We start from the raw sequence: 12,938 nt of genomic DNA, 5'->3' as shown, positions 1-12,938 counted from the left end.
AGCCAACTAAAAAGCTCTCTACTGAAATGTTCGAATTCAAAACCTCGGATTAAAGACGGAGAAATTCCAATCATATCTTATATTTGGTTGGTGAATGCAATATGTTTAAACAATATAAGTTCTAGAAAATAACTTTATGAGATAACAACAGTTAATTGAATGATCATCTGAGAAATCAACGCGAGATACTCTGTACACAAAATCAAGATTCTTGCATAACCACAGTTGCAACTGTTTTAGCCCAATATTTCAAATGTTTCTTCATATCAGAAGCTGCAGAAATTCTTGGTATCCTCATATTCAACAATGGTGAATTAGGCCTTTTAATAAGCCATGCCTCTGACAAATAAGGTCGTGCAATTTCCCTTTTATCATCTTCTTCTCCTTCTGTTACAATTGCTTCAGAATTTTCACAATTTTTTTCTTCGTCTTCGGATATCTCTATTTCAAGCCTCTGTAATCCAGGAATTACATTTATCATTCTCTTGCTTATATGTTCTTTGCGGAATATGAATCCTAAATCCATGAAACCTCGTAATTCTTCAAGCTCGAGATCTCCAAGACTCTAGTAATTACTCAGTGATTTCTCCAATACTCTGTTTCTTGAATATTTTTTATGTGATAATGAATGAGACATGTTTGTTGTTGATCTTTCCTTCTCATTGTCTTCTTCTTTTTCACAAACATCCTTCAATGACAAACAATACAACCTTAATTCAAACGACAATTTAAGTTATGTACACTGACAGTAACAAATTCCTTTTCATCTATTGGGTAAAATTGAGATATTATAGCATTATACATAATAACATAACTCTTTATATCAAGTCTGATATGGTAATTTTGCAAATAGAGAGAACAACACCTAACACCAACTCCCAATCTCGACGAAAAAAAGGAAAGAAGGAAAAACAAGTACATCCTTAACGGGTTCTATTTTTTTAAATAAACAACAATAACTACTTTTGTTGGAACGAATTCATAGGCACTTTCTATTAGTTAGACTTAACGGACTATATAAGCAAAGAGTTGAAATGTGCAATAGGAAAGCGGAAAAATGAATTGATTGACTATTAAGTGCAAGCTCGTTAATTTGTTACCTGTAGAAGAATGATTTCTGATTCAACTGATGTCAGAGAGTCTTGAATAGGCAGGGGATTTTCAAGATTTTTAGGAAATGAAATTGATGGGGGTTTTGAAAAGAGAATAATTTGATGAAACCATAATTGATCCATTATACCTAACAAACCTATACTATATTTTTCTTCCATGGTTATCAAGACAAGGATGAATGAAGTTAGAGGAATTAATGTGAATTTGAAGGGGGTAGAGAAGGTATCTTTTATTGGAATCAACTTAAAAAGATTTTATTATTAATGCTTTCTCTGTCTCAATTTTATATCAAATCAAACAGTATCAGAAAAATGGTATGGTTATATTGTAAGGAAATGTCAAGTCTCAATATGATCCAAAACTCTGTGGGGTTCATTTGAGATGTGGTCATGAGTAATGCTTATACTTTTTCCACATTTTTTCAATGTGCCAAATGACAAGCTTACTCGAGGTATATTCAGAATTTCGAGAGAATGAAATATGGATGTATTATTATAAAAAAATGAATCTAAGATACAAATTAAATCTAATTGACATCATTGAACCCTTTTAACTTTTAATAGAGGTTCATCTCTTTACGAATGGAATATGCATTGTCTCATCATTACTAGAAATAGAGGTTTATCTCTTCACGAATTAATGAAAAATTTATGTTATAAATTATGATTTTTTTCACCTATTCTCATCGAACCAGCTCACTTGAGAAACAAACATGCCAAAAGAACAAATGACTGCAAGAAAACAAAGTTAAACAAACAAACATACCACAACTAGTTCAAATGGTCCCTCCTTAATTAATTTCATGCAGACAACCATAGAAATTAGAAAAGACAACTTTGGAGCAAATACAGACAATTTGAATAAAGAACTTACCATGAACAATAATAATTATAAACCACATAAGAGGCTGCCAACTGGAAAAGAAAAGAAGAGAAAAAGGAAATAAATATTCCCTTAAGTCGCAATTTATGTGACACCATTTAACTTGATATAAGGAAAAAAACGAATCTTAAATATTTTTGTGGCTATACGTCATTTCATAAAGAGTAAAAGGAAATTTTTTAAAGATAAGTTATCTCTAATTATAGAAATGAACTAACATTCTTTTTAGAGAAGATAACAAAGGAAAGGATATCATATAAATTGAGATGGAAGAGTAAGATGTTAAACTCAGAAAATAGAATGCTCAAAATAAGATTTTTTTTCTTCTTCTACTGCTTTTAAAGAGTTAATAACACTTTTCGTCCCTTAATTATTGACGAAGTATGATTTTAGTGCTTATGATATATATTACTAAGCTCATCTAACCTTCAACTAATTTATAATTAAAACACAGACCACAGCTTACAACAAAGGGCATTTGGTCTAGTGGTATGATTCTCGCTTAGGGTGCGAGAGGTCCCGAGTTCAATTCTCGGAATGCCCCTTTATTTTTTTCCAATGCTTTTCGACTTATACGATCTTGCATAAATTATTCATACATATATTAAGAGAATTATCACAAAATATATATTGAGAGGAACCATTACCAGCCAATTCTTGAAAGCCAACACCATCAAATGACCCAAAAACTCCTTCTCCCTCCGACCCAATTTATGTAGCACCATTTGATCGAAGCACGAAGTTCAAGAAATAAGGAAAGACTTTGTAATGTCTACCAAATTATCCTAATTAAAGTTATTTAAGTGCTCGCTTTTCTATTGATTTTTCTTTGCAATAAAGTGATAAAAGTAAGACCCAATAAGAGTATCGAATAAAGGATGTCCAATGTATCAGAAACACCATGTGAGTGACCACAAAGTATTTGAGCTTACTTAAGTCCTTGGTTCAAATATGACCAAATACAACAACACCCCAATGAAATCCCACAAGTGAAAGACTGGGGATGATAGAATGTACGCAGCCCTTGCCACTAACTTGTGGAGGTAGAAAGCCTATTTCCAAAAAACCCTCCGCTCTAATATGACTGACCAAATATTTCTTCAATTGTGTGATTTTCTCATTGTCTAATGACTATCATCAAAATATAGGACCAGATGAGATACTACAATAGAAAACTCAATGGTCACAATTGTCCAGTTTTTTGATAGTCACAATGGTCCAGTTTTTTGATAAAGTAAAGAGTAGATTTCACTCATCCAGCATCCAGCGGATGCAAATAGATTACAATAACAACAGCTCCTGTACAATTTCAAATGGCTCCTATAAAAAATTTAAGGAGCTTACAAAATCCAAACGCGAGTCGATACTATTTACATTAGATAGTCTGCTCCAAGAAAAACAGATCCATCACTGCAGGATCCATTTTCCAGAGGTTGATGATGGATTTTCCAACTGTCCGTTTTGGTCAAGCTTTCTTTCAGTACCACAAATTGTCCAGTTTTACTAAGAAGCCCTGGAGAGTATCATTTGTAGCAACATTTTTTATTTACAGTTGCAGTTTGTGATTGTGATTGAGAAAGAAAATTAGTCATATGATGGTTTGTTTGCTTCAGGAAGAGGATCACTATTTGGTAGCACCAATCCTCGAATTATCATTTGGCAAAATACTCTGACTTGATCCAAAATATGCAGCAAGTCTTGTAAGCTCTGGAATTACCAAAATTGTTGGTACAACAGACTGCCACAACATCACACGGGGTTGATCATCAAACTTTGACACTGGCTTCAATGTTCTGCAAGAATATCACTAAGTTTTCAAGACGACTAATGGTCTTTGACCTAGGAACCAAGTTTAGTATGACATGGTGGAGAAGAACTTCCTTGTTCGGATATTACTAAAGGATTACAATAATCTAGAGTAGATGATTCATATAGAACCCCCTCCAGCATCCAATTTTTTCATATAAGGGAATCAAGCAGTTTAATTGGGAAATAGTAACATAGAAAGTGAATGCTCCGCGATCTCCTCAAGTCAAGAAGAGTTAAAAAAACTAAAATGTAGTACTCAAACTGCAGCAACCCACTCCAGGAGAGGTTATCATTTTAAGGTTTGTCATTGACCATGTTAAAGCCAAGCAACGGACTTCGCAATAATTCTTTTGACTCAGCCACTATATATGCAGTATGATTGTATAACAAATACCTCCCTTCTTACTTCATGATTATGATCAATATCTCTTCAAAGAAGTAACCTAATGAATTAGTGATTCCAATAGAAATTCACTCCCTTCAGTAAGAAAGTTGAATAATGGATTTAAATGCTTCATGTCAAATTCAGATCTTTTCTTGGATGCTCACTGCATCTGTACACAACAATTGACATTAATCGGGAAAAAAAATGCAACAAAATGTCACCTGGCAATGAAAAATATCAGGCAGTTGTGTATAAATGGTAGCTGTTTGATACGCTTAATAAAAGCATTTACATCAGCTTCGGTACATACATTATTGGGATAAGGCACAAGTACCCCCTCAAACTATACCCGAAATCCAAGCAACACACCAAAACTTAATTAAGGATCCTATTACCCCTAAACTATTTTATAATGAAATAAATGTCACCCTAGATGCTGACGTGGCATAATAACCAAATGAGTGTCCTCTGTGTGTATTACAAGTGTCACATTCTCTTTTTTGTATGACAAGGGAAACCCGCAGCCGCTATTCTTTGGGTGCGCACAGGGTAGAACCCCGCTCCTATGCAATAGCTCACAAACCACATAGGAGAGATGACCCTCACTAGGCAAGCCCGATGCGACGAGCTCAACCCAAAAGGCAAACCCTTTGCTTTCACTAGCAAGGGGTTTCGAACTTGAGACCTCCATCATGGTGGCCACATTCTTTTTAAGCATTAAATCTTTTTTTTTACCATTAAAATCCCTTTTCATTAATTGCTGACATTGCTGGATCATTAGTTCCACAACCAGCCACTTGAATCGTTTTTGTGGTTCTTTTCCACCTCAACTTGAATCATTCTTGTGGTGAGATCTGTTTTTTCAAAGGGAAGTAAAAATGGTGAGGCTATGTGTTGACATGCTAGGATTTGTACTCCTATTGATGCATGACGATCGGAGAAAACGCTGTAGAATACGACCGGAAGAGACACCGGAGAAACGGAAAGGTCATCCTCATTCTCAGCTACTGACTCATAATCCTCAACCTCAGACTCATATTAATTCTCACTAACATCCAAAGAATCCTTCCCAAAACCCAATTCTCTTAAACCCTTCTTCAGTAAGCATCGAAAATTAGGAGTTACCATAGCAGAAGCCAGAAAATGACTGGAAGAAGACATGCCATGTGAAACAAACATGAAAATGGGATTTTTCATTGGAGAAAGGAAGAGATAAAAGAGGGGTTGCGTTGGGTCTTTGAGAAAGTTCGAGTGAAGAATTGTTTTGGATAAGGGTGGGAAGGTTTATAGTGTATGAATGCTACGCCGGAGAAGACACCAATGGTTAGCAAGCAGTCAACATCAATTCTAATACATCCCTTCTATTTAGAAGATGAAGGAGTCTATTTAACTAGACTTAATTAATTAAGTAATGTCCAATTAAAAAATGACATTTGTACCTGTTAATTACTTTTAAAATTATTTTTGTAATCTTCAATTGTCTTCAACAGAGTGTGCACACTCTCTATGCCACTTAGCATTTATGGTGTATTTATTCCATTTTAAATTAGTTGGGGGTAATAGGACCCTAGTTAAGTTTAGGTGTGTCGCTGGAATTTCGGGTATAGTTCGGGGTGGTACTTGTGCCTTATCCCTACATTATTTGGAAAATTATCTGATGACATTGAGGCTAACTCATACTCAGAAATGGTCGAGTCCAAAAATTAACTTACAAATAAGAATTTTGATGAAAGCCTCGATCTGCCAAGCAAAAAAACAAAAGCTAAAAAGAAAGCAACTTAACAAAACAAAAATATAAATTGATAGAAGATACGAGTAATTGACTAATACAATGATAAATCACGATAGACAAATTAGCAGATTTTTACAAGTCTTTGGAGCAGGCAAATAACCTTGACACAAAGGAGGATAGTTTACAATGGTTGAGGGCCAACAATGGGAAGTTCACAATAAAATCAGCTTATAGACATTTTGACAGGCCAGCTGAAATGTTGTTACCATGGCCTTGGAAGATGATATGGAAAATTAATGTTCCTCACAAGGTGGCTTGTTTCACCTGGTTGGTAGCTAGGGAGGCAGTACTAACTCAGGACAATCTAATGAAAAGGGGAAGACAGTTATGCTCCAGGTGTTTTTTTTGTGAAATAGAAACAGAGATAACAAACCATCTCTTCCTCCATTGCAGAGTGACAGAGAAATTGTGGTAGGTCTTTTTGAATTTGAGGGGAATCAGCTGGTCCATGCCAAGACACACCTCAGATTTTCTAGCATGCTGGAATAGAGAAGGGAATACATCAGGTCACAAGGAGAGATGGAAGATTGTCCCTGCTTGCATCTGGTGGACAATTTGGAAGGAAAGGAACCAGAGATGCTTCGAAAACAAGAGCATCCCTTTCCAGAGTTTGAAGCTGAACCGTCTTATAACCCTTTATTTTTTGTGTAATCATGTCCTCCCCAAAGAGGTGGAGGATATTACTCACTTTTTAGATAGTTTAGGAGGGGTATAAATGATAGATCTTTTGGTTTTGCTTACTGTATACTCCTGATGTAATTACTACTGAATTACACCATTGGTGTATTGTTGTCTATAAAATGTTAACTTTCCCAAAAAAAAAAAACAATGATCAATCATGACGGAAATAAAATGCATCTATGTTTATGATCAGTGATTCAGATGAATAATCAATCACAACGCAATATAACACTAAAGTAATTTTGTGAGGAGAAGGCAATGAAAATAAATAAGCATCTTTTTCCTTTTCTTTTTTCTGAAAAGATCCAAACATGTACAAATCTTGAAATTCATCGCTGGAGATACAGTTCAACTCATAGCAATGAAATAAAAGGAGGAGGAGGAAAATACCTCTTATCTATGTTTGTTAAACCCCGTACTTCCCTAGTTTTGCCAACAAAGATTTCTTCTACCCTCCTGCATGATCTCAAACGCAAGTTTATATCTTTCTAAAGATGCTGTTCCTGCCTCAATGTAATTCTTTGCTTCTTCTCTTAAGCTCCACGACATCAATGCCTTATGATCTTGAGAAGCACCCCCTGAATCGACATCACGTAGTATACCATATTTTGCATCCTTTGTCCAACGATGTAGGATATAGCGAGATGGAAGCTCCCTTATGTTCATTATCTGAAAAACTTTCAAGGCATGTCTACACAGCACACCTTCAAACTCAAACATTTTACAACTGCAACTGATGTTAATATTGGAGGCATTGAAGGCAACTGTATTCCTCTCATCTCCATTCCCACACTTCTGCACCAGATACCTACTAATGGCACCTTCAACATTTATCTTAATTCCAACATAACTATAGCACTCCAAAAGCTCTTTCTGGAACACTTTGAACGTAGTAATAGTGTAAAGCCTTCTACACTGGTCCTCTATAGGGTCCTTTGTGTGCAGAACTGCTTGCAAATTGAATGAGTTAAAATCCTCTTTTCTTTCCTCTTCACGACGTTGTTCAAGGGCTTTTTCGTACCGTATAAGAAATTCACTAAGTGGTGCTTGAGATGTCAATATTGTGCCAAAATATGACTTCAAGCTTCCGTCCGTTGGAATGCCAGCAAAGAATGTGCCTTTAATGTATAATGGCACCCAACTCTTACGCATCCTATACATATCCTTTAACCATGTGTTCTCTCTCATAGTATACTTGTTAATAAGCACATTCCATGCTGCTTCAAACTCATTAGCTGTCTGGCTCTGGAAAATGCAAGTTTCATATTCATACTTAAATTCAGGATTCATCGAGAGCAATGCACCAATGTTTTCCTGCTCCTTAGCCACAACTTGCCATGCAGAAAACCGATGATGTGTTCCGGGGAAAACTTGAGCAATTGAATGTTGAATGACCCAGTCTTGATCAGCAACTATGGAGATAGGACGACGCCCTGACATTGCCCGAAGCCAAGCTTGGAACAACCAAGTAAATGACTCTTCAGACTCTTCAGCAATTAAGGCACAGCCAAGAAGTACTGGTTGCCTGTGGTGATTAACACCAATGAACGAAGCAAGTGGCACTGAGTAACTACCCCTTCTATAGGTTGTGTCGAAAACAATTGCATCCCCAAACTGAGTGCAAGAGAATCTAGAGCGAGAGTCAGCCCATAATACACTCATGGCTCTACCCTTATGCATTTCCACTGCATAGAAAAATCCCATATCTTCTGCCTGCCGAGCCTGAAAATAGTCAAAAAGCTCATTATACCAATCACTTCCAATTTTACTCTCCCTGGACCTTGTAACAAGGCTAAACCCTCCATTTGATTCAACTAAATCCATATTCTCCAACCCATGGCTTAATTCTTCTTTGAATCCTTTTGATGACACTCTCTCACTAGCATCAATGGGAGCTCCAAGCTCATGGTTATGTTCATTTTGAAAACGATCAACCAACCACCTTCCTGATTCTTGTCTCTGTATCCTCATGAAAGCTCCACACCCTACTCTCGACGGATGCTGATGCCCTTCTTTAGAGCAAACAAATCTCCGCGAGGTAATTGACCCATCATTCTTCGAACGAAACAGCTGACCAATCCTAACTTTAAACCCAGTATTAGCAGCATGAGTATGATAAAACTCATACGCTTCACCAGCAGAAACAAACTCCAACCCCTTATACGGTTCACTTCTGGTTTCTCCATTAATTTTCTCCCTTTTAAGACGCTTAAAATCGAGAATCCCAGATGGGCCATCCTCATCAAGTGATCTAAGTCCAGTCCTAGTTGATAAAACAGAAGCTGATTTCGATTTCGGGGTTGGGGTAGGGGTAGGGGTAACAATTTTTCTTTGAATTCGAGATGGGCAAATCTCACCTGGATGTTCAAGCTCATGATTGTGTTCCTTCTTAATATTAGCGAGAACCCATTTCCCAGAATCAAGCCTTTGCACTCTTATGAAAGCTGGACATCCTGTTCTTGAAGTAGTCTGAAACCCCTCTTTGGAACAAACAAATCTCCGGGAAACAACAGACCCATCAATCCGGGAACGATAGAGCTGACCAATTCGAATCCTAAATCCAATTTTCGTAGCATAGAGATTGTAAAACTCTTGTGCATCTTCGGCTGAATCGAACTCTAACCCGACATTTGGTTCAAGCCTCGACTCTCCTTCTTCATCAATATCGCGATGGTGACCATTATTCTTTACAATAGTAGCTATAGCTAATCCTGCTGCTGGTTTTGCTCTAACAGTCATCGTATTAACAATCTCTTCTCTACTCATATCAATATCTATTGCATATCAATTTCACGGTCGACGGCCGGCGGAGGCGGCGGAAAGATTTGGACTTTGGAGAGAGAGGGTTTTTGTCCTCTGAAAAATGGTGTCGCAATCGGTTCACTTTTGTCTTCTATGTACTTTTTTTTTTCTTTACACTCCATGCTGAACTTTTAATATATATATATATATATATATATATATATATATATATATATATATATATATATATGAAAAAATGATAAAATATATTTCGAAGTTCGAATTATCAAAAATAATATAGCTATACCCTTAGTTATACTATTGGGACACTTGAATCTTTGTCATCCAAAAAGTGGAGTATTTGTATCATTTACAATAACAGATGAACAAATGTCATCATCTTATGTATACTCAATTATTCACTTAATTTTAACCCAAAAAAAATCGTAATTATCTTACTTACTCACTCATTAACACCCTAATAATACACCCAAATCAAAACACCCCAAGTTCTTCTTCATTTCTCCTTCAGACTAAATAGCTACTTTGATAATGTTGGTATAGTGATGATAAAAGATCTGTTTATGTAAAGAATTTGTGTCCTCCAAAAAGTACAGTCCATTTTATTTTTGAAATCATCATGTAGGAGTGTTTTGATTTGGGTATATTATTAGGGTGTTAGTGAGTGGGTGGATTAGATAATTACTTGGGCGGGTTTTTCTTTAATTTGGATGGTTTTTCTTTGTGGATTAAAATTAAGTGAATAATTGGGTAGATGCACAGGATGATGACATGTGTCCGTCCGTTAGTGTGAAGAATACAAGTGCTTCACTTTTGAACGATAAAGACTGTGGTGTCTCAATAATATAACGAAAGATATACATAAAACATTTTTTATAGTCCGGGGTATATCTGTCCTTTTTCCCTATATATATGTAGAAATTATATAATCAAAAATGGAAATTTTACATGCTAAAAAAATTATCTCAATATTGAATTGGTGTAAAGGTAGTTTTGTATAAGGAAGGTTAGAGATCAATTTTTCTTGTCAATGCCTTCTTAGTCGAGTTCGTCATACTAAACTTGTTTAATGCGAATTCACATTTTATTTGTATTTTACAAGTTGTGCGCATATGAGCGGATTATATTTCTTGTGTGATTTACTAGTTATATGTATGAGAGTGATTGAGTGAATTTACTTGATGTATACTTATAAGATAGTGGCTGCAAATTTTTCTCAAGATTTCAAAAAAAATTATTTTGTTCTTTGTTCTTTTTTAAAAACAAAACTAAATATTTTTCGCCATTTTTCTTTTTGCAAATTTTTATAATTATTTTATTTACTTTTTATATTGGGGATCACGAATGATTTTAAGTAAGCTTGGAAATCGACTTCTTTATTGAAAGAATGAAGAAATACCTTTTTCTACGCTCACTCTTTCAAGACTTTTATTTGTAGGTTAATCTATTTAACTTTTTCTTGCAAATTTTCTCTTTTTTGCTTTCTAAACAATGTAAGTTTATTTGTTTATGAATTCTTTGTGTATGAATTGAATGTGCAATGGGACCCTTCTTTGATAAGGATAACTAAAATCTTTCATTTTTATATTATATAAAAAAAAAGTTTCTAATTAAGTTCGATTTGGGAAGTGGAGTTTTGGTAAGGTGAAACTCATTTATAGTAAAACATTATGTCATTTCAGCTAGTTCTAAAGAAGAAAATAGATGATTTGTTGAAGCTTTCCCATCTTTCAACTAAGCTTCAATGTAAGGAAAAAAGTTTTTTTTCCGAGTTTATCACCCTATTAATTGTGTCATAATTTTTTTTTTGTTTGAGTATATCATATTCTTTAAGTTTTCATCATCGATCATTTGGATGGACAAGTATAGACTATGATAGAAAAGCAAAAAAGACTGAAATTATTGATCACCAGACACTTGGTAATGCGTATTGCATCTCCTCAATGAAATAAAGTCGTCTTTATATGATTGATATAAGCACTAAATCGTAAGTGGAATAATGATCAATTGACGCCTTCTTTCACTGACAAAGAAGACAAAGAAGAAAGAGAGAGTGCACTCTCCAAGTTAAAAATGATTGTTAAAGAAAAAATTTACAAGCTAATCTATCTGCTGTTATTATTATCGATCCATTATTATCAAGTGTTACTGCTAATAATAATTATTATTAATCATATTATCACTATCACCATTCATTAAGGTAGTTAGAAGTGTGCATTTGATTTTGTATTATTTGATTTCAATTTTCAATTTTCAATTTGGAAATAATCCAATTCGAATAAATTTGATTTGATACAAACAATTTTGCAAACAATTATCACTATAAATAACTTACTATTCATAATTATCAACACTAATCATCACGATCATCATCAATCATCTAAAAAATGACCATCATATATAACTAACCATTGATATCAATCGGACAATCACCATTACCAATAGTTATCAGCAGTTCAACACCTTTTATCAAAATTATAAGGCATAATACATAAATATGATCCTTAAGTTGGCGTCAACTGACAACTATGACTTTTAATTTTGGGTGTGCACACGCAGACACTTAAACTTGTATAAAATTAAGGAAAAAAGGACAAATATACCCCCGAACTATCATAAATGGTATGCAGATACCCTCCGTCATATTTTTGGGACATTGGTGCCCCTGCCGTCTAAAAACTAGAGCATATATACCTTTATACTGACGGATATACACATGTCATAATCTTATCCACCAACTCGACATTTATTAAATATCGAACGCCACATGTCCCTATTTAGTCTTCTGTTAGAGTGAAGAGCATATATGCTCTAGTTTTTGGATGACAGGGGCACCAATGTCCAAAAAGTATGACGGAGGGTATCTGTATACCATTTACGATAGTTCGGGGGTATATTTGTCCTTTTTCCCTTAAATTAAACAAATAGACACATTCGTCATACATGACAATTTTGTGTCTTATGTGTATTATATCATGTAGGACACGTGTGTCTACTTGTTCAATTTTATACAAGTTTGAGTGTCTACTTGTACACACTCAAAGTTGGAGGACATAGTTGTCCGCTGAAACCAAGTTATAGATCATGTATATGTATTATGCCAAATTATAAATTGTCGTCACCAACTACCATTGTCATTGCTAGCAACTATCATCAACCATTATCACCACTAATCACTACCTATATATATATCCTATATATAAATTATGGCATAATACATATATTTGACCTTAAACTTGACTTCAAATTTTAACTTTGACCTCCAACTTTCATAGTGCACAAACAAGCACTTTAACTATCCAACCTTTTAATAAATAAACACGCGATTTTTGGAGCCAAGAGCGTGAAATGCAATCGCTGCCACGTGTATTAGTGAGCCACTCAATGGCTGTCAACTAATTAAACACTTTACACGTCCATTTTAGAACTAAAAAAAAAAAAAAATTAAGGGTAGAATTGTCATTTCAGCATTTTTTTCACTGTTGTGTGCCTAAAAATTACTTCTCACTCGCG

General features: G+C 34.9%; 1 protein-coding gene, 1 non-coding gene and 1 pseudogene across 5 annotated transcripts; 1 reads left to right on the top strand and 2 right to left on the bottom strand.

The window, feature by feature from the left end:
• Positions 1-177: 177 nt before the first annotated feature.
• LOC125864828 (uncharacterized) lies at positions 178-1,294 on the bottom strand (annotated as a pseudogene).
• A 1,173-nt stretch (positions 1,295-2,467) lies between these two features.
• On the top strand, positions 2,468-2,539 carry TRNAP-AGG (transfer RNA proline (anticodon AGG)). Its single transcript has one exon. It is a non-coding gene; the product is annotated as a tRNA-Pro (tRNA).
• An 868-nt stretch (positions 2,540-3,407) lies between these two features.
• On the bottom strand, positions 3,408-9,568 carry LOC125864792 (protein FAR1-RELATED SEQUENCE 12-like). Of its 4 annotated transcripts, none has more exons than XM_049544867.1 (2): positions 7,053-9,568; positions 3,408-3,788 (listed from the first exon to the last, which is right to left on the bottom strand). In XM_049544867.1, exon 1 carries the CDS (start codon positions 9,426-9,428, stop codon positions 7,086-7,088), a length of 2,343 nt encoding a protein of 780 aa, XP_049400824.1. In that variant the 5' UTR covers positions 9,429-9,568; the 3' UTR covers positions 3,408-3,788; positions 7,053-7,085. The 4 variants fall into 4 exon arrangements, with proteins under 4 accessions (XP_049400824.1, XP_049400826.1, XP_049400828.1 ...); XM_049544869.1 differs by having other exon boundaries at positions 3,408-3,733; XM_049544871.1 differs by lacking the exon at positions 3,408-3,788 and adding an exon at positions 3,842-4,232.
• Between the last annotated feature and the right edge of the window lie 3,370 nt (positions 9,569-12,938).

This window comes from Solanum stenotomum, chromosome 5 (genome assembly GCF_019186545.1).
Source record: "Solanum stenotomum isolate F172 chromosome 5, ASM1918654v1, whole genome shotgun sequence".
Taxonomy (NCBI): domain Eukaryota; kingdom Viridiplantae; phylum Streptophyta; class Magnoliopsida; order Solanales; family Solanaceae; genus Solanum; species Solanum stenotomum.
This window is presented reverse-complemented; position numbering and strand designations above follow the sequence as displayed.

Bases quoted from the DNA above. Each gene is read 5' to 3' on its own strand.
- LOC125864792 (XM_049544867.1), bottom strand. From the start codon at position 9,428: ATGAGTAGAGAAGAGATTGTTAATACGATGACTGTTAGAGCAAAACCA.